This window comes from Chiloscyllium plagiosum, unplaced genomic scaffold (assembly GCF_037043375.1).
Source record: "Chiloscyllium plagiosum isolate Xiang-an unplaced genomic scaffold, Cpla_swu_hap1 HiC_scaffold_29, whole genome shotgun sequence".
In the NCBI taxonomy this organism is placed as follows: Eukaryota; Metazoa; Chordata; class Chondrichthyes; order Orectolobiformes; family Hemiscylliidae; genus Chiloscyllium; species Chiloscyllium plagiosum.
In genome coordinates this window covers 7,425,228-7,450,440 of record NW_028270167.1, presented here as the reverse complement: position 1 = coordinate 7,450,440, position 25,213 = coordinate 7,425,228, and the positions used below count along the sequence as shown (strand labels likewise).

The 25,213-nt window shown below is 41.3% G+C and overlaps 1 protein-coding gene across 4 annotated transcripts in view; it reads right to left on the bottom strand.

Moving 5' to 3' along the window:
- bco2b (beta-carotene oxygenase 2b) overlaps positions 1-25,213 on the bottom strand; it is a 71,997-nt gene that overhangs the window by 3,144 nt on the left and 43,640 nt on the right. For all 4 annotated transcript variants that reach the window (XM_087976348.1, XM_043676528.2, XM_087976347.1 and 1 more), the window contains 9 exons: positions 22,874-23,085; positions 22,675-22,790; positions 18,439-18,541; positions 15,001-15,129; positions 13,982-14,142; positions 12,382-12,549; positions 7,421-7,558; positions 6,468-6,650; positions 1,403-1,513 (listed from right to left, as the gene is read on the bottom strand). In XM_087976348.1, the coding sequence (XP_087832474.1) occupies positions 1,403-1,513; positions 6,468-6,650; positions 7,421-7,558; positions 12,382-12,549; positions 13,982-14,142; positions 15,001-15,129; positions 18,439-18,541; positions 22,675-22,790; positions 22,874-23,085 (1,321 nt within the window). The remainder of the gene's footprint in view (positions 1-1,402; positions 1,514-6,467; positions 6,651-7,420; positions 7,559-12,381; positions 12,550-13,981; positions 14,143-15,000; positions 15,130-18,438; positions 18,542-22,674; positions 22,791-22,873; positions 23,086-25,213) is intronic.

The window sequence follows — 25,213 nt, the reverse complement described above, 5'->3', positions numbered from 1 at the left end:
GTTGTTTAGGGGCCTCAGGTGTTATACCATTTCTTAATATAAACAAAAGCCTTTATGCACATTTTCAGGTTTTGTGTAAGGTGTTGAATATTGTTCAAAGCCAGTAAGCTGTTTGACATATTTCAAACATTTTTGAAATGTAAGTGGTTTAGGCGAAAATTGACGAATACCCAGACGGACTATATAACCCAGGTTTCTGTCAAAGTTCCAATATCTTCAGACAGCATCTTCCAAACCTTCAACCACCTCCATCTAGAAGTTCCAGGGCAGCAGATACATGGAAACACCATCAGGTTCCCCTCCAAGCCACGCACCATCCTGACTTGGAAATATATCACCGTTCCTTCACTGTCGCTGGGTAAAAATCCTGGAATTCCCTCCCTAATAGCATTGTGGGTCAATCCATGGCACGTGGACTGCAGCTGTTCAAGAAGACAGCTCACCACCACCTTCTCAAGGGGCAACTAGAGACGGGCAATAAAGTGCTAGCCCAGCCAGCAATCCCCCACCCCCATATCCCACAAAGAAAACTCAACCTCTGATTTGAGAAACTGGTAATGCTAGTTTTGAAACTGTACTCCCTGGTACATGATCCTTTTGCATTGTGACATTTTTACCTTGGCAGAGGTGAGTACTGCAGATGCTGGAGATTAGAGTCAAGATTAGAGTGGTACTGGAAAAGCACAGCAGGTCAGGCAGCACCCAAGGAGCAGGAAAATCGGGCAAAAGCCCTTCAACAGGAAATTCCTGGATACTGCCTGACCTGCTGTGCTTTTCCAGCACCATACTAATCTTGACATTTTTACCTTGGTCAATTTTGTCCGTTCCATTGAGAAGATTGAATATTTCATAAGAACAGGGGTGGACCATTCGTCATTTTGCTCCTGTTCCTTCATCCAATTACATCCAGATTAATCATTATTTCAATTCGATTCTTCCATATCTCTCAGTGCCCTTTCCTAGCTAAAATAAAAAAATTCATTGGCTGAGCAAAAATTAAGTTCAGCTTGGTCGCATGAAAACTTGTCCCTAGACATAACCTTCCATTATCATTTAAATACCTGAAAACCAAAATTCTTTTTTCGCTTGCCTGGCTACTCTGGGGCAAACAGCATCCTTCCTACAATTAAGAATATTAGCTTTGCTACTTCTGAAATTCAGGCAAAATAGAATGTGCACTCTCACAGGAGATTGCATTTTATTATTAGAATAGGTGGCCAGACGCTTTTGTGGAGCCAGACATAGAAAATAGCTGTTCTCTCTCTCTCTCTCTCTCTCTCTCTCTCACTCTTTCCAGCACTGTTTGGAGGGAGTGGGGTTAAACAGTATTAATTTTAATTAGATGTTCCTATGTTACTTAAAACAACACTTTTTTCCAATTAAGAATGATAATTCAAATCACCTGATTTGGCGAAACAACTACAGATAAGATAATTCCATCATCCTCATCTGCACTGTCGGGAGATGGCACAAAGACTGGCTCTGATGGATAGTACCCTTTTTCTTTCCACATCTGCAAAGAGAACATTTTTTTTACTGTAATACAGTGTTTTTGATGTACAAACTTCACAGAAATGTAAGGAAAGATATTGAATAGTGGAAGAAAGGAAAGAAGGACACATTTATTTAGTACATTTCACAACTTCAGGACAATTCATTACTTACAAAGCACAATCACTGTCTTAATATAGTTAAAAATCACACAACACCGGGTTATAGTGCAACAAGTTTATTTGGGAGTACGGACACACAATCCTTTATCTGAAGCACTCAGGACCAGCTGACTTTTGGAATTAGAAACTTTTCGAAATTCGGAATTAGTGACAGTTCAACTGTGAAATTTTTAAAAATCTTACCGAACAGCAGACTCACTGTGAACAACAGGCCCTGAGACAGAATTAAGACCTGCCATTGCTGGGCCACACAGACCCATGTTGTATCTGAGTGACACGCATCAAGTGAGTGTGGAGTTGGGTTAACTGTTTGCACACCAAACAGCCTTGTTAATGAGATAAAAACTTCACAAAAATAACCTTCAGATTTTGGAGCTTTTCTGACTTTGGGATTTCGGATAAAGGGTTGTCTACCTGTACTAGGTTGTCTACCTTTATCAGGTAGCTATGAAGGAGCAGTGCTCCGAAAGCTAGTGCTTCCAAATGAACCTGTTGAACTATAACCTAGTGTGTGATTTTTAACTTTGTCCATCCCGGTCCAACACCAGCTCCTCCACATCATGTCTTTAATATAGAAAAAACTTGGCTAAAGAGATACATATTAAGGCAAGCTTGAAAGTAATAGATGGTGGCAGAGAGGGTTTGAAGAGGGAATTCTAGATTTTGACTACACAGGGTAAGAACAACAGTCACCAATGTAAGAAAATGTGGATCAGTGAGCACAAGGAGATGGACCAGTGGGAAAATATACACTGAGGTTTGGATGACCTGATAATTACAGAAGAATTTCAGTGGAGAGGTAACACCTATTCCGACAAGTCCTGACGAACATATCCCAACAGTCACTGCAACAGAGGTCAGATCAGTTTTCCTTCATGTGAATCCAAGGAAAGCAATGGGATCAGGTGGAAAACCAGGCTGTGCACTCAGAGCACGTGCAGATCAACTGGCAGAGGTCTTCTTGGACATCTTCAACCTCTCCCTGTGCCTAAGAAGGCTCATGCAGCATGACTACCGCCCAGTGGTCATGACGTGCTTTGAAAGGCTGGTCATAGCATTAATCAACTCCAGCCTCCCCACTAGTCTTGACCCACTCTAACTTGTCTATCGGACCAACAGGTCCATGTTAGATGCCATATCACTTGCTCTTCACTCCTCCCTAGAACATCTTCTCACCAAGAACAGCTACATAAGAATCCTACTCATTGACTACAGTTCCACCTTCAACACTATTATCCCTTCAAGACTGATTACTAAACATGGTAAAAACAATGACTGCAGATACTGGAAACCAGATTCTGGATTAGTGGTGCTGGAAAAGCACAGCAGTTCAGGCAGCATCTGAGGAGCAGTAAAATCGACGTTTCAGGCAAAAGCCCTTCATCAGGAATACAGGCAGAGTGCCTGAAGGGTGGAGAGAAAAATGAGAGGAGGGTGGGGGTGGGGAGTGTCTTTACCTACCTGATTACTAAACATAGTGATCTCAGACTAAGCCCCACTCTCTGTAACTGGATCCTCAGTTTCCTGACCTACAAGCTACAATCAGTGAAGACTGGGGACAAGATTTCACCGTCACTAACACTCAACACTGGAGCTCCCCAGGGGTGCGTACTCAGCCCTTGACTATACTCACTGTGTACCCACAACTGCGCCGCCAAATACCAGACTAATGCCATTTACAAGTTCACTGATGACACATAGTCAGTTGAATCTCAGATGGCGACGCAACAGGCGGAACAGACGGAAGATGGAAGACCTGGAAAAATGGTGCACTAAGAACAACCTAGCTCTCAATGCCAGCAAAACGAAGGAACTCATTATTGACTTTCGGTGGGATGTTACTCATGCCCCCCTTCACATTAACAGCACAGAGGTGGAATGAGTGGAGCGTGTCAAGCTCCTGGGAGTGGTCATCCACAACAAGCTTTCTTGGACTCTTAATGTGGACGCACTGGTTACAAAGGCCCAAAAACGTCTCTTCTGCCTCAGGCAGCTGAGGAAATTTGGCATGACGGCGAATACCGTTGCCAAATTTTATAGCTGCACCATCAAGAGCATTCTGTCTGGATGTATCACTACCTGATATGGTAACTATACCATTCAAGAATGGAGACGGTTACAGAGAGTGGTGAACTCGGCCCGGACAATCACAAAGGCCAACCTCCCATCCATAGGATCCATCTACCAGGCCTGCTGTCAAGGAAAGACCACCAGCATTCTCAAAACTCCATCCCACCTGGCAATGTTTTTCTACAACCTCTACCATCGGGGAGTAGGTACAGAAGCCTGAACACATGCACTGACAGGTTTCACAACAGTTTCTAACCTACTGTTGTTAGAATACTGAATGGACTCACAAACTCTTAACATTTGCCCGTTCCTGTGTTTTTGTTTTTGCTGCTGTTTACCTATTATTTACTATCTATGCGACTTAATTCTGTGATCTGCCTGTATTGCTCGCAAGACAAAGCTGTGATCTGCCTGTATTGCTTGCAAGACAAAGCTTTTCACTGTGCCCTGGTATACGTGACAATAAATTCAATTCAAATTCAAATTTGAATGGACGGTCAGTCAGGAAACTGATGGAACATAGAACATAGAACATAGAACGTAGAAGAATACAGCGCAGTACAGGCCCTTCGGCCCTCGATGTTGCGCCGATCCAAGCCCACCTAACCTACACTAGCCTACTATCCTCCATATGCCTATCCAATGCCCGCTTAAATGCCCATAATGAGGGAGAGTCCACCACTGCTACTGGCAGGGCATTCCATGAACTCACGACTCGCTGAGTAAAGATGGAATGTCAAATCTCAAAGTGCCAATGAAATGGATGAGGATTCCCACATCAGATGAGCTCAGGAAAGAACTGAGGTGACATGCAAGTAGGAGCTTTAGTATTGGAGAGGATGGCGGGAGTTTCAGAGATCTGAATAGAAAACACAATTGCTCACCCAGTAATGAATGCCAAATAAGTGGTTTGAGAGCACTAACACAATGGTGGGATTGAAAAAAGTTCAGAGAAGTGGATAAAGGAATGAAGGTGACAATGTGGATGCCTGTAAATTTTAAAGGTGACAATCATGATCAGAAAAGAAGCCATCAACAGAGCTATCTGGTGACTACTGATGAGGAACCAATGGCCCCAACTGAGAGCAATTACATTCAGCTGGATGGTAGAGAATGATTGTTCTTAATGTGATTTAAAATGTGTGATTTTTATGTATATGGATTACATATTTAAAGTCTGGATTTCAGGATGGTGTTTGTTATCCTAATGAAGGGTTTGTTGTTTTTAAAAAAAAGCCTAGGTCAGACAGTCCTTTGAGAAGAATGTCCTCACCCAGTATGTGTCAGAATGTGAGGCGTCCCTGCAGAATCAATGGAATAAGATGTTTATACAAAGGAGGCTTGCATCTGAAGATTCAACACTTAAAACAATTAGCTTGCTTTTAGCTCAGCACGAACAAGGATTCATTTAAATTTTGAATGCCTAAGATCAAAAGATTTTACAGCAATTCAGAGGGGGCCCAATTGAGATCAGAAGTGAGTATAGTTTCTCTCCTAATAAGGAGATTTCTTTTTCGAGCACATCAGGGAAACATTGTTACCTCAATAGAAAGATTTAGTTTGTGCAAACCAGGAGTGTTTGATTTGAATCTGAGAAAGTTTAAGCTCTCAATTTATGAGTATTTATAAGAAAACTCTACAGTTTACAGGGCAAAAACTGGAGAGAATCTATTAAGTAGAAATTAAAGATGTTAAATAAAGATGTCATCTCTCCACATTTGACTCTTTGTATGAATAATATCAAGTAACAGGTTAAAACTTTGTTTTGCTGTTTGTTTAAAGATCTAGCTCACTGTGTTCTCTGTCTTGATAGCTTGGTTGTTTTCTTTTCGTCTAAAAAACTATTGTTGCTAAAGAAAGTCTGTAGCCTCATGTGACTATGTTTCAGTGACTGATGACCACATTAACTAAATTTTAAAAAAAATCTTATTAAGCCAGCTTTCATTCTCAGAAATTACCTGTCCAGTACTGCCATAATTTGGGATCATAACACTAACCACATCAAAGACAAAGTTACAAAGAATGCTCTCCATGATCTTGGTATCGATTATATTGGTGCTGTTATGTTGTGAAGTAAAGATCTGATCAGAGGTTCAAATGGAAATCTACAGGAGGTGAACATTTGAAAACAGGAAGAGGTAGGAATGAACTTTTGAGGAGGATCTATGTTCAGGGGGATGTACCTCAACTGAGCTCGCTAAGTTCAGGGAAACAATTTAAAATAAAGATTAGCTACTTTTAGAAGCAACTAGCAACAAAGAATATATTTGCAAAAGAACAATTCTTGATGGAAAGACAAAACGGTGTGCATTGAGAAAGATTTTGCTCTAGAAAATGTGCTACTAGAAAACAATGACTTGATAGAAAGAGTAAAGTTTCAATACAATTCTGAAGATATGCTTTGAGATTCTAATTCAATATTTTCATGATTGTTGAAAGCAGAAAGTTCCATTGGATTTACAATAAACAAACCAGCTGTTTAAAACAATAAATCTATACTGGTACTTAAGTCCTACCCAAATCTCCTTTCACTTTACTTCATTTAACTGTCACCATCTCTCTCGAATCCTCTTTCATGATCTACTCAACTATCATAAATCTTCCATACAGAATTATATTTCTAATGACCAGATACAACTCCACATGTTCATTTCAAAGGCACTTTCAAAAAAATAAAATAGGCAGCACATATTACAAAAACAGATTCCAGTCAAAGGTTTATACCTTAAATTTCTTTGTTTCCACATCCATCTTTATAAGAGAATCTACCATGATATTGTTTATTCCACATCCATACAAAAATTTGTATTTCTTCATGTTATACTTTGCATAGTTAATTTGCGGAAATTCCATTCCACCTTCATCCAATAAATCGTCGTCATGGAGGTCCTCAAACTCACACCAAATCTACAGCAAAGAAAAAAAATTGCACATTATATTTGCCTTATATTTTTTAAATGTCTCCATTAAACAAGGTACTGCCATTTTCCACAGATTATTTTATGTCAAAGAGGCTGATAACAAATAAATACATGTCCAAACTGTACTTCAAGTAATTCAACATTTGTAAAGAGAGTGTTTCAGGGTGTAGACCTTATGAGATTGTCCACCTTAAGCAATCTCAAGACAAAGATAGTACTGTCTAACATGGCATAACACTGCTCAATAATGTGGCCTAAACCCTAACTAGCAGATAATCCGACTCTGCACTTTCACCTCCTATACCAGTCTGTGGTTTTCACTTGTAAAGCTACTAATTTAGTCGAATTCAGTAATTTCTTTCCATGAGAATAACATTGAGAATTCAAAACTTACAAACAAAATTATAAAATGGAAAAATCTTTAGAAATCTCAGTTTTTTAGTTGATAATATCAAACAGCTGAAACATAATAAAATGATTTGTTTAGCTTTATTCACAATTCACTGAGCAAGTACTGCGAGAGTTTTTATTGGTTTCAGGTTCATCAGTGCAAAGGTAATTTTGTGATTTTTCTCATTTCTATATTGTCCATCCATTGTAACACCATTTCAAAATTAGGAAGTTAAAGACTATGTTTCACATTGTTAACAAGTATATATAAATTTGTGTCTTGTTATGAAATGCGCTGACCAAAGTAAAAAGTGTTTTGAATAATACTGAATAGGCTCACTCAAAGATAACTGACAGTGAATATACCTTTCCATCAGCCGTTCTGAATACAACTGCATTGCTGTATGTCAAAGTGTTGAGGTTCTGATTTATAGGTGTGTTGGAGTTGATATTCAAAGGCAAGACAAATCTGCGTGGTAAGCTTTTTGGTAAAGTATTGTAGACCTAAAATGTAGTAGAATAGATTAGTCACGGATTCACATCAAGAAGGAAGATAAAAGTTTGCAATAAACACCTGTGAAAGAAATATTGTACACAAAACCTGAAACTGCCGGAGAAACTCAGCAGGTCTGGCAGCATCTGTAGAAAGAGAAAACAAAATTAACATTTCAATTCCAGTGACCCTTCCTCAGAACACAGGTCACTGGAGTCAAAACATTAACTCTCCACAGTATACTGCCAAACCTGTTGAGTTTTTCCAGCAATTTCTGTTCTTGTTTCTGATTTTCAATATTCACAGTTTTTTGTTTCATTTTTTTGTATAATAGGCAGTTTATTTAACAATGCAGTTTCTTGCGATCTTCAAGAGTTAAGGTTACCCTATGATCTTTTAGGATCGACGTGGTTGGCATAGTTAGTCAAGAGCTGCTTTGTATCTGTCAGATACATGAATGACATTCCTTGCTTTGGTATGTAACAGTGCTTCAATTTTTTTTTCATTTTTCCTGAACTTTCATATTTCCCTGATCATACTCTGGAAAACAATAAAGCAGCCACAGTAAGGAATAATTTAACTTTTCTGATTTGTCCACTACCGAACAACCCAAATGGCTTCCTTCGTCAAAGACCGCAATTTCCCCTCCAACATGGTCGACGATGCTCTCCACCACATCTCCTCCACTTCCCGCACCTATGCCCTTGAACCCTGCCCCTCCAATCGCCACCAGGACAGAACCCCACTGGTCCTCACCTTCCACCCCTCCAACCTCCGGATACATCATATCATCCTCCGTCATTTCCGCCACCTCCAAACAGACCCCACCACCAGGGATATATTTCCCTCCCCACCCCTATCAGCGTTCCGGAGAGACCACTCCCTCCACGACTCCCTCGTCAGGTCCACACCCCCCATCAACCCAACCTCCACTCCCGGCACCTTCCCCTGCATCCGCAAGAAATGCAAAACCTTCCCCCACACCTCCCCCCTCACCTCCCTCCAAGGCCCCAATGGATCCTTCCATATCCGTCGCAAATTCATCTGCACCTCCACACACATCATTTACTGTATTCGTTGCACCCGATGTGGTCTCCTCTACATTGGGGAGACAGGCCGCCTACTTGCGGAACGTTTCAGAGAACACCTCTGGGACACCCGCACCAACCAACCCAACCGCCCCGTGGCTGAACACTTTAACCCCCCCTCCCGCTCCGCCAAGGACATGCAGGTCCTTGGCCTTCTGCATCGCCAGACCCTGACCACATGATGCCTGGAGGAAGAGCACCTCATCTTCTGCCTAGGAACCCTCCAACCACATGGGATGAATGTAGATTTCTCCAGCTTCCTCATTTCCCCTCCCCCCACCTTATCTCAGTCCCAACCCCAGATTCAGCACCGCCCTCTTGACCTACAATCTTCTTCCTGACCTCTCCGCCCCCACCCCCTCTCCGGCCTATCACCCTCACCTCCTTCCACCTATCGTATTCCCAGCGCCCCCTCCCCCAAATTCCCTCCCCCCTACCCTTTATCTCAGCCCGCTTGGCACACCAGCCTCATTCCTGAAGAAGGATTTATGCCCGAAACGTCGATTCTCCTGCTCCTCAGATGCTGCCTGGCCTGCTGTGTTTTTCCAGCACCACATTTTTCGACTCTGGTCTCCAGCATCTGGAGTCCTTACTTTCTCCTGATTTGTTTACTTGGTTTGCTGAATAATTTCTACCTTGAATAAAAATGGTAGTCACACCCATTTACACTACATGCACATTCCACCTTAAATACTCCCAAATCTAGGATATGCAACATAAGAATTCAAAACATAGCACAATACTGCATAACAAAGTGCTCAAATCCCAACTAGAATATAATCCTAATTCCCCACTTCCACTTCCCATACCAATCTGTGGTTTTCAAGTGTGAAACTAGCAATTTAGTAAAATTTAGTGTTTTGTTTGTCTGTGTGTAACATCAAGAATTCAGACTTAAACAACAGCAATATCATAGAATCATAGTCATAGAGATGTATAGCACGGAAACAGACCCTTCGGTCCATGCCGAACATATGTCCCAAACCAATCTAGTCCCACCTGCCAGAACACACGCGTATCCCTCCTATTCACATACCCATATCAAAGAAAGAAAATTATGTTCCACTATAGAAAACTAGAACTGATTGAGAATATAACAACAATTTGCATTTACATAATATTCTTAGCATAGTAAAACATTTAATGCTACATCACAACAATGTTATTAAATAAAATCTGATTCAGAGCCCCATGAAGAGGTATTGGGACAGGTGGTAAAATGCTTTTATCGAAGATGTAGGTTTCAATAAGTTTCTTATTGAACAGAGAGAGGTGAAGAAGCAGAGACGTGTATCAAGGGATTTCCAGGACAAGGACCTGGGTAGCTGTTGGCAATGCTGCCAATGGTAGGAAGCTGAAAATTGGAGACGTGCAGATGGTTCAGAATTGGAGTAGCACAGAACTCTCAGAACAGTTAGGGCTGTAGAAGGCAAGATGAAGGGATTTAAAAACAAAGATGAGAATTTTAAAATTGAGACATCATTAACAAGCTGGAGGTCAGTGTAGGTTAACAAGCATGAGAAATGGGTGAAAGAGATTTCATGTGAGTGAGGATATGAGGAGAAGAATTTCAATAAGCTCAGGTTTCCAGAGGGTGCAAAGTGGGAAGCTGATTGAAACGCTCAAAGCCAAGAGGTGAGAAACATGTGGATGAAGAAATGAGCAAAGGCACAATCAGGGATGGATGATGTTCCAGAGAGATCAGCTGGTGGTCTTGATTGATCATAAATGGACCTGGAAGGTCATCTCATGGTCAAACAGGAGGCCAAGATTCTGAAGAGTCTGGTTCAACCTCAGATCACATCCAAGAAGAGACGTCACAGTAATGGCAATGAAACAGAATTATGCAACTTGTAATTTTTTTTTAACTTTTAAACTATTTTCCTAATCAACCTGCTTAGAGATGTTATTACACACCTCTGGAGCAGGTAGCACTTGAAAACAGGCCTCCCAGTACAGGGATAGAGACACTACCACTGTGCCACCAGAGGATTATAGAATTGCAAACTGGATTAAAAATGTTGTGTTTGACAATTATCAATTTTTGTTATTGATTCATCCTTAACAATATGGAATGTTAATACTGAGACACAAGAGAGCTGTTATTTTTATGATTTGGAGATACCTGTGTTGGACTGGGGTGTACAAAGTTAAAAATCACACAACACCAGGTTATAGTCCAACAGGTTTAATTGGAAGCACACTAACTTTCGGAGCGACGCTCCTTCATCAGGTGATTGTGGAGGGCTCGATTGTAACACAGAATTTATAGCAAAAATTTGCAGTGTGATGTAACTGAAATTATACATTGAAGAATTGATTGTCTGTTAAGCCTTTCATCTGTTAGAATACAGTGATAGTTTCACTTCTTTCATGTGTAAATCACAAAACCCTTTTTTTAAAAGTTGCATTCTCAGGTTAGCTGTTAACAATGGTGATAGCTAGACAATGTGTTGAAGGTAAAAACAATGACTGCAGATGCTGGAAACCAGATTCTGGATCAGTGGTGCTGGAAGAGCACAGCAATTCAGGCAGCATCCGAGGACAGGCCTGTCCTCGGATGCTGCCTGAATTGCTGTGCTCTTCCAGCACCACTGATCCAGAATGTGTTGAAGGTGTTAGCCCCCTGTGTTCTCTGTCTATGACCTGATGTTTAGATTGTTATCTCACTTTTTAGATTAGAATCAATCTAAACATCAGGTCATAGACAGAGAACACAGGGGGCTAACACCTTCAACATATTGTCTAGCTATCACCATTGTTAACAGCTAACCCAAGAATGCAACTTTTAAAAAAAGGGTTTTGTGATTTACACATGAAAGAAGTGAAACTATCACTGTATTCTAACAGATAAAAGGCTTAACAGACAATCAGTTCTTCAATGTATAATTTCAGTTACATTACACTGCAAATTTTTGCTATAAATTCTGTGTTAGGATCGAGCCCTCCACAATCACCTGATGAAGGAGCGTCGCTCCGAAAGCTAGTGTGCTTCCAATTAAACCTGTTGGACTATAACCTGGTGTTGTGTGATTTTTAACCTTGTTATTTTTATGTTACTCTATCATTGGGCATTCTGTGCATGTCATGTATCTATTACATAGTAAGTTGAATATTTCCTTATCCAAATGGCAGCTAGATAATCATTTATAATATCTACATATGCATTGATTTGATGAGAAAATGACATTATTTTTTCATATTTATTTTATATTCTAGACACTGTTAATTGTATATCAATGCCTTCTTCAAGTACCTTCTGCCATGTATGATTTAGGCACCAAAAGGATGGAAAAGCAACCTCTGCAATGTGTTTTAATGCTTTGCTGCTTATAAATGGCTGAAGCTAACTTGTTCCACTGAATTTCTTCCCACCAGAAAGATTAGGCAGCATCCGCATCTACCAACATTCATTGAAATGGGACTCATTGCTCAAGGCATCAAAACACCAGGCAAATGATGCAGCAACATTTTACACTAATCACTTCTCCTGGCCAAATGAAAATATGAGCACAAAACTCCTTCTGTCACCAGCATATAATTTAGTTTTGTTTCTGTTTCACAAGACAAAGGTATAACTTATATCTCTACAAAGAATTAGGATTTGCAAAAAATTTCTGTAACGTGTGGTGTTTGGTGACAAAGGAGCATTGATGTTGAAACCCACAGTATACCCAATGCCAAAGATTGTATAGTGTAAAGAACCACTGACACACTGAAACCATAAAATATTATTTAATTATGACCTCATCCAATGCTTCTCCAGACTGACGTAAATTTTGCAGGTTGATGTTATTCATGATATCGCCATTATCAAGGCCGCAGAGATCAAGAACAATAAAGCCATCATCTTCAAATGCATTAATATGATGGAATGTACTAAAGGCTTTGCTGTAATACTTGAAGGGAACAATCTGTAAAAGGAATATTAAAATATTTAGGTACAAGGAAAAGCTCTTTGGTTCAAAAATAAATGTCAAAACCAATTTTTAAAATATACACTTTATTCATGAATATATTTCATTATTGCAGAATACCAAACATGTATTTTTTCTTTATCCTTGTTTTGAAAGCATCATAAATTGTTAATTCCAGCAATTTATGTAAGGCTGATAAATCATTAATATTAAGGAGCAGATGTTTTCAAAGCAGATAGATCTTATGACTGTGTAGTCAGTAAACCTACAGCCTCTATTCCTCTGTTAACTGCATGACCCTTGCATCCCTTTTTTAGAATTACATGATCTTGTTGCTCTTTATCACATATCCTGCACTCCATCCCCTAACCACACCTCACGGGTAAGATGAATAACATGTTGTCAATTCTTTCTTCATACTTGTTTTCAAGACAGGATTGTTGAGCATCTTAAGGGCAATTTTAACTCACAGCAACATGGAGTTTAAAGCCCAAGCATTGCATCCTCTGCTCACATTCCATTCCCATTGCAATGCTACAGTGTTCTCAGGAAAATGAAGGTACCATAGTCTTACCAGACCATAGAACTGATGTTCCATGAGAAAGTAAAACAGAGAGAGACAGAGAACATGTGGTGGTTTAATCTGAGGGTAACCACAAGGGTTTCTAAGGACTGTGTTTAACTCAGCTATGAGTCTAATGAATTAATGTAAATGTCATGCCATTAGGACTTTGATACAGTTTTAACTGTTTACTGAGCACAACATTCACCATGGATGCCCCACTCATTGCCACCTGAATATTCCCAGTTAAGTCCACTGAGTAAGTTTAAGACTGAACTTTGTGAAGCCAGATCTGCTCCTCTGGGCTCAACAAATGCCTGCCATATTGACTCTACACCCCTCTTCCAAATATGGCTTGAATGAGATTAGCAATTGCAGCAAAGACCAACAATCAAACAAGGATACTCTTAATTTGGATCCCTCATTCTTTAAACTGAGATGTGTATTTACAATCATCAATCGAGTTCCATGACCATCCCCTTAGTAGTTTTGCTTCTCTTACATAATTTATCATTATTTTAGTCCAATGCTGCTTTTAGATTGGCACGTCAAAGACATGCAAAACCAAAGAGTAGCCTATCTGCTCAGACTTTTCCTCCAGCCAATGGTAAACCACATCATCCCTGTGTGTAACTTCCTGTCAATAACAGGGTTGACAACAGGATATGTGGCTAGGTGAACTGAGACATCTTTGTTTTGTCACACTGACTAACTTTCTCCAGAACATAAATAGGTTTTCTTGCTGTTGAAGTATACATGTGAAATCTCAAAAAAAGGGTGAAAGACTCCCTCCATCTCACTGCAAACATTGCTGATTGCGTATTGCAAACAATATTCACAGATAGTGTAGTAAAGGAAGTGAATTACCTCTCCTGAGAGTTTATTAGCTACATGGATGACAGTGTTGAGTTCTGGCTCCCAGTTAAATGCACAGCTTAAACTTTCACCACTGAACTTGGATGTAAGAATTTTCAATACATTTATTTTCAGAGGTTGTTCGACAAAGACAACATAGTTCTCAGACATTCCTGTCATAGAAAAATTCATCATCATTACCATACTTTTATAGAGTCCAATGCATCCATTCATAATTATTCCATTTTTGTATTTGGGAATTTCATAAACCCAGTAAGCAAGAAAGGTAGCCCCATAAAAGAGAAACAATTGGTGATATGTTTTAACTGAGGGTCAGCATGCCTCAGTTGAGGAGTGAGGTTGAGAACTTTGTGGTATCCTCATCTGATGTTGGAATTGAACCTATATTATTGGTGTTTTGCTACATCACAAATGAGCCAACCCCTTTGGAGAGAGGTGCAGTGGTTTTTGTTCAAGTTCGTCCCAAGCAGCTCCATGATGCAGGGCTCTAATCTACAGGCTGTTCCCCTGGACACACAGAGATAAATGTCGAATACACCTGGAGGACCATAAATTCAGTGAAAGACACTCTTTGATCTGCCTGAATCTTGTTGGTCTTCCAGAGTGAAGAATTGACCTTGACTGAGTGTTGCAGACTGGCACACTCCAAGTTCCAGGACTCTGTGCTGAGGGACATACTAAAGCTTGGGGCAGCTGCCCCCAAGGTGCAGTGGGGAAAAACCAACATCTCAGGTCTTTGTGCCAAAGTATAACAAGAGTCTGCTCAGTTATCAGAGGTGCCTCAAATGTACGTAAATAATGTCCTACATGAGTAAGAAATGCCTTTGGTTTTGCAACTGTAGGTTATTTTAAAGGAATATATATATCATCAAACACTCCTCAGAAATTAAAATAAAACATAAAATAGAGTTACTCCTTTGGTGGATTTGTTTGTTTCATTTGGTCTTTGACAGAGGGAAATTTACAAGTCAAGTCACAATCTATGCTGGTAATTAGAAGTTATTTCAAACCAAAGCTGTGGTAGTAAGAAGGCTTCATGCTGTCGATTGGTGTTATTTGACAAACAACTCTAGCGTCTTCGAGTGTCTCCTCATCATCTGACTTCTGCTGAGGAACTGCAATGATGTTATAGGCCGTACCTACAAAACAAAACATAAATATCGATCATGGAACATTGAACATTACAGCAGAGTACAGGCCCTTCAGCCCTCGATGGTGTGCCGAACTGTGGAACCAATCTGAAGCCCATCTAACCTACACTATTCCATTATCATCCATATATTTTTCCAGTGACCATTTAAATGCCTTCAAAGCTGATGAGACTACTGTTGCAATATAAAATGATTCATTCAGCCTGGCAACTCTGCTTGGGTTTCAAGCATATGTCACTGAGCTTAATTCTGCACACACTCCATAACCTCTTTATTATTCTTCATTCATCAATGATAATCATTCTTGAAAGAATTAGTGAACCAACATGATCAATGATTTCTGGTAGAGAATTTACTTTCAGAACACCCTCAGTTTAAAAGGATATTTTCCAGTCTCACCTTAATTCTTTGCGCAATTCTCTTCCCTTTGTTGTCACATCAGCAAGCAGTGCAAACAACCTATTACCATTAACATTACCATGACCCTACATGAAGAGCTTTATTGAATCACCTCTGAGCTCCAGTAAAGGAAAAGTTTTTATTTTCTATTAAGTGCAAACTGCAATTTATTATCTATCCCCTCAGCAAATATCTATAAGGTTGTCAAGCATGGTTTGTCATATTATTAGGAAACAATGCTGTTGAAACTTGAACAAAAACAGAAAAATACTGTGCCTACAAGAATGCGTCAGAACTTAAGAATTCTGCAGCGAGCACCCATCTGCCCAAGCCTATCTATCATCCATATGGTTCAAGTCAGGAGAGTGATGATGGAATACTCCCCACTTGCCTTGATGAATGCAGCTCCAACAATACTCAAAAAGCTCAACATATCTAGGACATCCTATCCACCACCTTCAACATTCAATCCTTTCACCACCAATGTACAGTTGCAGCACAATGTACCATCTGCAAGATGCACTGAACTCATCAAGGCTCCTTAGACAGTATCTCCCAAACCCATGATCTCTGCCATCTAGAAGGACAAGTAAACAGGCAGGAGGCTGGAAGAACACTGCAAACCAGGCAGCATCAGGAGGTGGAGAAGTCGACATTTCGGGTGTATCCCATTATCAGGACTGAGGGTGGGTTTGGGGGGAGTTGCAGATAAAGGGATGGCGGGGGCAGGGTGGTGAAGTGGGGATAGGTGAGGACAGGCAAAGGGTACGACCTGGTTGATCGATGGGAGGAATGAATCCAGTTGGTGGCTGGGATGGTGGAAGGGAGGGGGAGGGGCTGAGAAGGAAGTCAGGGGATAAGAGGGGAGGTTATTTGAAATTGGAGAATTCAATGTTGAGTCCTCCGGGCTGTAGGCTGCGCAGGCGGAAGATGAGTTGTTGTTCCTCCAATTTGCAGTGTGGTTTGTTGTGGCAATGGAAAAGGCCAAGGATGGTCATGTCAGAGAGGTGATGAGGATGGGAATTGAAATGGACAGTGACTGGGAGGTCCGGTCAGCCCCTGCGGGCCTGGCTGAGATGCTCGGTGAGCTGTTCCCTAAGTTTACATTTGGTCGCACCGATGTAGAGAAGACCACATCGGGAGCACCTGATGCACTAAACTAGTTTGGAGGAGAGGCAGGTGAACCTCTATCTCAACGAGAAGGACTGTTTGGGGTCCTGGATGGAAGTGAGGGGGGATGGTGTACTGGCAGGTTTTGCAACTTTTCCAGTTGCAGGGAAGGTACCTCGGGGTTTGGAGGAGGGGGGCTGGTGGGGAGAGTGGCTCAAACCAAGGACTGTCAAAGGGAACGGTCCTTACAGAAAGCAGAGAGGGGTGGGGAGGGGAAGATATCCTTGGTGGTGGGGTATAGTTGGAGTTGGCAGAATTGTTTAAGGATGATGCGTTGGATACAGAGACTGGTGGGGTGGTAGGTGAGGACAAGGGGAACTTTGTCATTATTGCATTTGGTGGGGGGAGGTAGTGTGGTGGAGGGCTGTCTGGATAACGTAGGGAGGAAAAGCATTTGTTTAAAATAGGTGGATATCTGGCATGCTCGCGAGTGGAATGTCTCCTCGGCTAAGCGGATGTGGTGGAGGTGGAGGAATTGGGAGAATGGGACACAGTTCTTTCAGAATACTAGATACTGGGTAGGAGGAGGTGGAGTCCAGATAGTTGTGGGAATCTGAAGGTTTGCAGTAAACATCTGTCTGGAGACTGTCGCCAGAGATGGAAATGGAGAGGTCAAGAAAGGGGAGGGAGGTGTCCGAGATGGACCAAGTGAATTTAAGTGCAGGGTGGAAGTTGTGGGCAAAGTCGATGAACTGCTCCAGTTCAGCCTGGTTGCAGGACCCTGCACCGATGCAGTAATCGATGTAATGGCAGAGGAGTTGGGGTACAGTGCCTGTGTAAGTACTGAAGAGGGACTGTTTGACGTAGCTGACAAAGAGATAGGCTTAACTAGGGCCCATCCTGGTGCCACCCCCTGGATTTGGAGGAAATGAGAGGAAATAAATGAAAAGTTATTAAGGGTGAGGACTGGTTTAGTGAGGCGGAGGAGGGTATTGGCGGAGATGGACTGGATGGGTCTACTGAGAAGGAAGAAGCTGAGGACCTGAAGGCCATCTTTCTGAGGTATGGACGTGAATAAGGACTCTACATCCATGGTGAAGATAAAGTGCTGGGGACCAGGGAACTGGAAGTTACTGAAGAGATGGAGGGCATGGCTTGTGTCGCGGATGTTGGTGGGGAGTGCCTGAACTAAGGGGGAGACGATGGAGTCGAGAGAGGATGAGATGAGTTCAGTGGGGCAGGAGCATGCCAAGATGATTGGTCAGCTGGGCTTGTGGATCCTGGGAAGCAGGTAAAACTGGGCAGTGCGAAGATGGGGGACTATGAGTTTGGAGGCAGTGGAGGGGAGATTTCTGGATGCAATGAGGGCACTGACAGTTAAAAAGAGGCAGTCTTTACATGTCCCAACAACTTTACATTTGAGGCATAGCTGGCTGCATAGGACCTATGCTGATCCAAACTGTGGATAGATGGAGAACGGAAAGTCCCATAAAATGTCAAATTGCTACAATTATTGAACTATATTCAGATTGTGTGTGGTTAGTCTCTCTAAACACCATTTAACGTGCTGCCCCAGGAAAAAGAATTGTGAAAGTTAGTGTAATGGAACCTGCACAATCAACTGACTGGAAAGGGTCTGACCGATAAACTATGCACAGGACTCTCACTCTCATGAAAATGGGTATCTGACAAAGCTCTATGGTTAGAATGGGACCAGTTCCAAAGAGATTCCAGTCCATTGTTTGTAGAGATGACATATGACTATATGTTGTTAAAGGGCAAATTTACCATTTTTTCCATATGAATTGCCCATATTGTAGGTTGTCCCATCAGGATCGTAATGAGGATGGGCTGTTGCTCCATTGACTGCAATAAATTTGGTCCAATCTACCTAGCAACAAAATCATAAGTGACATAGATAAAGAGCTACCCAGCAATAAAATCATAATGGATGCAGATGAAGAGCTACCTAGCAATGAAATCATAATGGATGCAGATGAAGAGCTACCTAGCAATAAAATCATAAATGACACTGATAAAGATTACTTTTAAAACAGGAAAACATTTTGGTTGCTTGTCATGTACTTGAGAATGCATGTATAATATTTATGATGGAACAGACTGCTTGCTCACCTTAAGATATCTGAATGGAACATAGAATACAGCGATCATCTATATGCCATTGCTATCTCGGCCAGAACCTTTAGACACAAAAGGGGTTTTTTTTACAGGTACAAATTCAAAGGATTCAAAGAGAAATATTAAATGCAGAAGTAGGTGAAATGAATACTGAAGATAGACCAAGACAGAACATGAGAAAAAAGCAGGGTTACAGCAATTTAATAGATGTGTAAAAAGTCTTCACATTTTATAGTAGTTGGAGGAATGTGAGAAATGAGGCAAGCAGATGTCAATGAACTTGAAAATGAAGTACAAAGACAACTTCTAATAGTTGGACTGAGAGCTAAAGATACAAAAAAGAACTGCTTTAAACCAAGGAGGCTATAAGAATGTGTTTGCAGTTTTAAGTAAACAATTTACTGGAACCCATTGTGAGTTGCATCGACAATGTTGTCTTGTTTTGACAATGAGGGAGACATCCAGAAGAAATGGGCACTGAATGTTTTGCCCAGAGACAATGTTATGATTGGCTTTTCAAATAGGACCAGCTATTGCATACTCATGAGGGCTCAGCATAGTAACAACCATTTGATTGGTTCCTGGGCAGATGACTACTTCCTGCATTTGTGGTCAATAAATGGAAGCTTCTATCTTGTGAAGATAAAGTACCTAAATTTCTTTCTCTCCCACGAGTGTAGAGAAGTAATAGAAACGCTCACTGGTAGCTTTTCTAACTCACCATTTCCTCTGTTGGAATGAGCAAAGAGAAAAAACAACTTGAGCAGCAATGATAGTGCATATCCTCACCCAGAGAATGAAAGATTGTGAAACGCTGTGTCCATAGCCTTGTTATTAGCAAAGAATCAGAAGAAAGATTAGATTCCCTACAGTGTGGAAACAGGCCCTTCGGCCGAATAAGTCCATACTGACCCTCCGAAGAGTAACCCACCCAGACCCAATCCCCTACACTATATTTACCCCTGATATCTAACACTATAGGCAATTTAGCATGGCCAATTCACCTGGCCTGCACATCTTTTGGATTGTGGAGGAAACCCATACAGTCACAGGGAGAATGTGCAAACTCCACGTAGACAGTTGCCCGAGGCAGGAGTCGAACCCAGATCTGTGAGGCAACAATGCTAATCACTGAGCCACCATGCTACCCTAAAGCTTAAGGAAAACAATTTATCACTGTCGATGATCTAAACTGCTGCCAGAACCACGCTTCCCTGACATTCTTTGTTTTCTTCCCCATCCATAACATGTGTGTCTTGTCTTGGCTCTCTGTGTGCCTCTTTATATATGTGCATGGGAATTTTGAAGAAAGATATAGGGTTTAAGTGATAGAGCTACATTAGCAATTCATGTTTTTTGCTGTTAGTAAAAAACTGTTTAATTACAATAAAGAGTTATTTTATTGTTGTTGAGAAAACCTTTTAACTAATTAAGTGGGTGAATTTAAAGATGATTTTAGTCAAATTTCCACGTTTTGATGATTTAATCACATTTCCAGGAATAGTGGGGCATCATTTCCAGATCATTTTAAGTCCATAAGATAAATAAGGAGAATTAGGTCATCTAGTTCATTGAGTCTGCTCTGCCAATCAATCATGGCTGATATGTTTCTTAATGTTTCTCATTCTCCTCCCTTTTCCACATAATTCTTGGTACCCCTACCAATCAAAAACCTATCTATCTCTGTTTTAAAGACACTACTTACCTTGGCCTCCACAACCTTCTGTGGCAATGACTTCACCAGATTAACCAGCCTCTGGCTGAAGAAATTCCCCCACATCTCAAAGAGTCATCCCTTCACTTTGATGTTGTACCCCTTAGGCCCGAGTTTGTACTACTAGGGAAAATATCTTTGCCATGTCCCCTCTATCCAGGCTTCTCAGTATTTAATAAGTTTCAATCAGGTCGCATTTCCCCATCCCATCTCTTTAAACTCCATTGACCACAGACCCAGAGTCCTCAATTGCTTGTCATATGACAAGCCTTCATTCCCAGGATTATTCTTATAAATCTCCTCTGGACCCCATCTAACGCCAGCACATCAGAGAACAATGTGGGAAAGTGTGAGATCATACACCTTGACAGGAAGAATAGAAATATGGACTTTTTTTTAAATGGGGAGAAAATTCAGAAGTCTGAAGTGCAAAGAGACTTGGGAGTTCTAGTCCAGGATTCTCTCAAGGTAAACTTGCAAGTCGAGTCAGTAGTTAGAAAGGCAAATGCAATGATGGCATTTATTTTGAGAGGACTTGAATATAAAAGCAGAAATATACTTCTGAGGGTCTATAAGGCTCTGGTCAGGCCACATTTGGAGTGTTGTGCACAATTTTGGGCTCCATATCTCAGGAAGGATTTACTGGCCCTGGAGCATATTCAGAGGAGGTTCATAAGAATGGTCCCAGGAATGAACAACTTAACATATGAGGAATGTTTGAAGACTCTGGGTCTGTACTCAATGGAGTTTAGAAGGCTGAGGGGAATCTAATTGAAACTTACAGAATACTGAATGGCCTGGACAGATGGGATGTTAGCAAGATGTTTCCATTGGTAGGAGAGACTATGGCCTGAAAGCGCAGCCTTAGAATAAAGGGAAGACCTTTTGGAACATAGATACGAAGAAACTTCTTCAGCCAAAAAGTCATGCATCGATGGAATGTATTGCCACAGAAGGCTGTAGAGGACAGGTTATTGAGTATATTTAAGACTGAGAGAGTTAGGTTCTTGATTGGAAAGGGGATCAAAGGTTATGGTGTGAAAGTGGGAGAATGGCATTGAGAAACATTTCAGCCATGATTGAATGGCTGAGCAAACTCGATGGGCTGAATGGCCTAATTTCTGCTCCCATGTTTTATGGTCTATGGTGTTAACCTTCCTTAAGGTTAAGGGGTGCACGGTGGCTCAGTGGTTAGCACTGCTGCCTCACAGAACCAGGGACCCGGGTTCAATTCCAGCCTCCGGTGACTGTCTGTGTGGAGTTTGCACATTCTCCCTGTGTCTGCTTGGTCTGCTCCAGTTTCCTCCCACAGTCCAAAGATTTGCAGGTTAGGTGAATTGACCGTGCTAAATTGCCCATAGTGTTAGGTGCAGTAGTGAGAGGGAAATGGGACTGGGTGGTTTACTCTTCGGAGGGTCGGTGTGGACTTGTTGGGCTGAAGGGCCTGTTTCCACACTGTAGGGGAATCTTATCTAATCTAATTATTGGGTCTAAAACTGCTCACAATATTCCAAATGAAGTCTGGCCAGAGCCTTATACAGCCTCAGCAGTACATCCCTGCTCTTGTATACTATCCCTCTTGAAATGAATGCTAACATTGCATTTGCCTTCCTAACAGCCAACTGAACATGCATGTTAATTTTCAAAAATTCTGAGTGCCGTCATCCCAGTGAATTTTAATTGCTTCCCAGAAGAATTCACTTAACAAAAAAGTACCCCAGCACAGAAGATAATCATCACTTTCAGCAAACTGACTTCAATGAAAAGTAAATTTGGACAAGAGCACTGGATAATCAATGCACCACAGCCAGTTGTAACCAAAACTGAGAATTGCCTGCATAGTCTAAGACTTTAATGTAAGTGTGATAGACATGGTGAAAAAGCAAAGAGAGTTGAAAACAATAGATCACCTTTGTTGAAGTTAGCCTTGAGGTCTGAATATATATAACACAGGTATAACATATATATAAGACATAATATGCAACCTTCACATGTCTTCTAAATTATATAATGTTTCCTAAGTTTCTACACTTGAGATAATTGTACAGATAACCCAAAATATAACCAAACATGCAAAATAGAAATACTAACATCCTAAAGGTTAGTTTTTATATCCAGTGGAAGGATTGTTCTTCACACTTAATCTCATGCAACAATGAAGCAAAGCTTACCTTTTCTATGGTGTCAAGGGTATTGAGGTCCACTTTATGAATAAAATTAGTTTCAGTGGTTGCATAGTAATCTCCTTTGTAGCGTGCAAAGTTCACATTTCCATTATCACTTGCTTCTAAAACAAAATATTTCGAACATTAGTTTTGATCCTCACATGGTTCCAAAAAATGATTACTTGTCTGAACATTTGGCACATACTTGGTATTTCAAATTTGCTCAGGAATCTTGCAAAAATGTTTTTGCAAGGGTCAGGCATTGCTAAAGTTCCAAACTCAGAAACCATGATTCGGTTGTTTGCACTGTTGGTCTGATAGGTTTCACTGCGAAGAAACTTGCTCATGTAGGTTACATTGCCATCTTCAATTCTGAACTGATGCATCAATGCCATACCATCAAACCAATGATTGTACCTAAAGAGAGGACAGACCTGAAGTTTATTAAGTCGTGTTTATTTGCATATTATGTAGTTTGATTAACTATTCTTTGCTAACGTATTATAACATATATATTTATAAGAGGGTGGTTGAGGGCCTTTTTATGTGGCAGATTGATACATTTTACTAACATACAACAAAGAACAGAAACTCAGCAGGTCTGGCAGCAATTGTGGAGAGACAAGCAGAGTTAACATTTCAAGTCCAGTGACCTTTCTTTAGAACTTCTCTGACCAAGAGTCACTGGACTCAAAGCTGTGTCTCTCCCCACAGATGCTGCCAGACCTGCTGAGTTTCTCCAGCAATTTGTTTTTGTTTGCTACATTTTACTGTTCGTTTTCATTACGTAATGGGCCACCCCGCACACTTTTTGCCAGGAATAACTTCAGGTGATGAGTAAAGATCCTTTGTACAATATAACACTATGACAGCGCGCTAATGATTTTTCTCTTCACAGCACCTATACCAACTTTTCCAATCTTAGCAGCTACTCAACTTGGTTATCAATAAATCCAGTTGAGAGTGGTGGTGGATGATTAAACCAGTCTTTGGAGAAGGAGTCTCCACAAATATCCCCATCCTCAATGCTGGAGTTCCCAACACATCAGTGCAAAAGATAAGGTTGAAGTTTTCACAGCAATCTTCAGCCAGAAGAGTGGATGATCCATTTCAGTCTCCTCCAGTGGTTCCCAGCATTACAGTTACCAGTCTTCAGGCAATTCGATTAATTCCACATGATATCAAGAAATGGTTGGAGGCACTGGATACTGCAAAGTCTATGGGCCCTGACAACATTCTGGCAATAGTACTGAAGGCATGTGCTTCAGAACTTGCCGCTCCCCTGGCCAAGTACAGTTCCGTACAGTTACGACACTGGCATCTACCCGATAATGTGGGAAATTGCCCAGGTATGTCCTGTACATAGCAAAGAGGACAAAGCTAACCTGGTGAATTACCAACCCATCAATCTACTGTCGATCATCAGTAAACTGATGGACAGTGTCATCAACAGGGCTATCAAGCAGCACCTGCTCAGCAATAACCTGCTCAGTGACACTCAGTTTGGTTCTGCTGGGGCCACTCGGCTCCTGACCTCATTATAGCCTTGGTTTAAATATGGACAAAAGAGCTGAATTCCAGACAGGAGGTGAAAGTGACAGCTCTTGACATCAAGGCTACATTTGACCAATTGTGGTATCACAGTGCCCTAACAAAACTGGAATCAATGGGTATCGGGGGACAACTCTTCGGTGGTCAGAGTCATACCTGGCACATAGGAAGATGGTCGTGGTTCTTGGAGGTCAATCATTTCAGCTCCAGGACATCTCTGCAGGAGTTCCTCAGGGTAATGTCCTCGACCCAACCATCTTCAGCTGCTTCACCAATGGCCATTCCTCCATCATAAGGTCAGAAATGGGGATGCTCACTGATGATTGTTCAATGTGCAGCACCATTCATGACTCCTCAGATACTGAAGCAGTCCACAGCCAAATGAAACAAGATCTGGACAATATCCAGGATTGGGCTGACAAGTGGCAAATAACATTTGCGCCACACAAATGCCAGTCCATGACCATCACCAGCAAGAGACAATCTAACCAAGGTCGCTTGACATTCAAAGGTGTTACCATCACTGGATTCCCCCACTGACAACATCCTGGGAGTTATCATTGACCAGAAACTCAACTGGACTGACCACAAAATGCGGTGGCTACAAGAGCAGGTCAGAGGCTAGGAATACTGCAGGCAGTAACTCACCTCCTGACTCCTTAAAGCCTGTCCATCATCCACAAGGCATAAGTCAGGAGTGTGACGGAATACTCCCCACTTGCCTGGATGAGTGCAGACCCAACAACATTCAAGAAGCTTGATGCCATCCAGTACAAAGCAGCCTATTTGATTGGCACCACATCCACAAGCATGCACTCCCTCCACCTCTGACACTCAGTAGCAGCAGTGTGTTTTATCTACAAGATCCACTGCAGAAATTCATCAAAGCTCCTCTGACAGGACCTTCCAAACCCATGTCTCCTTCCATCTGGAAGGACAAGGGCAGAAGATACATAGTAACACCATCCCCTACAAATTCTCCTCTAAACCACTC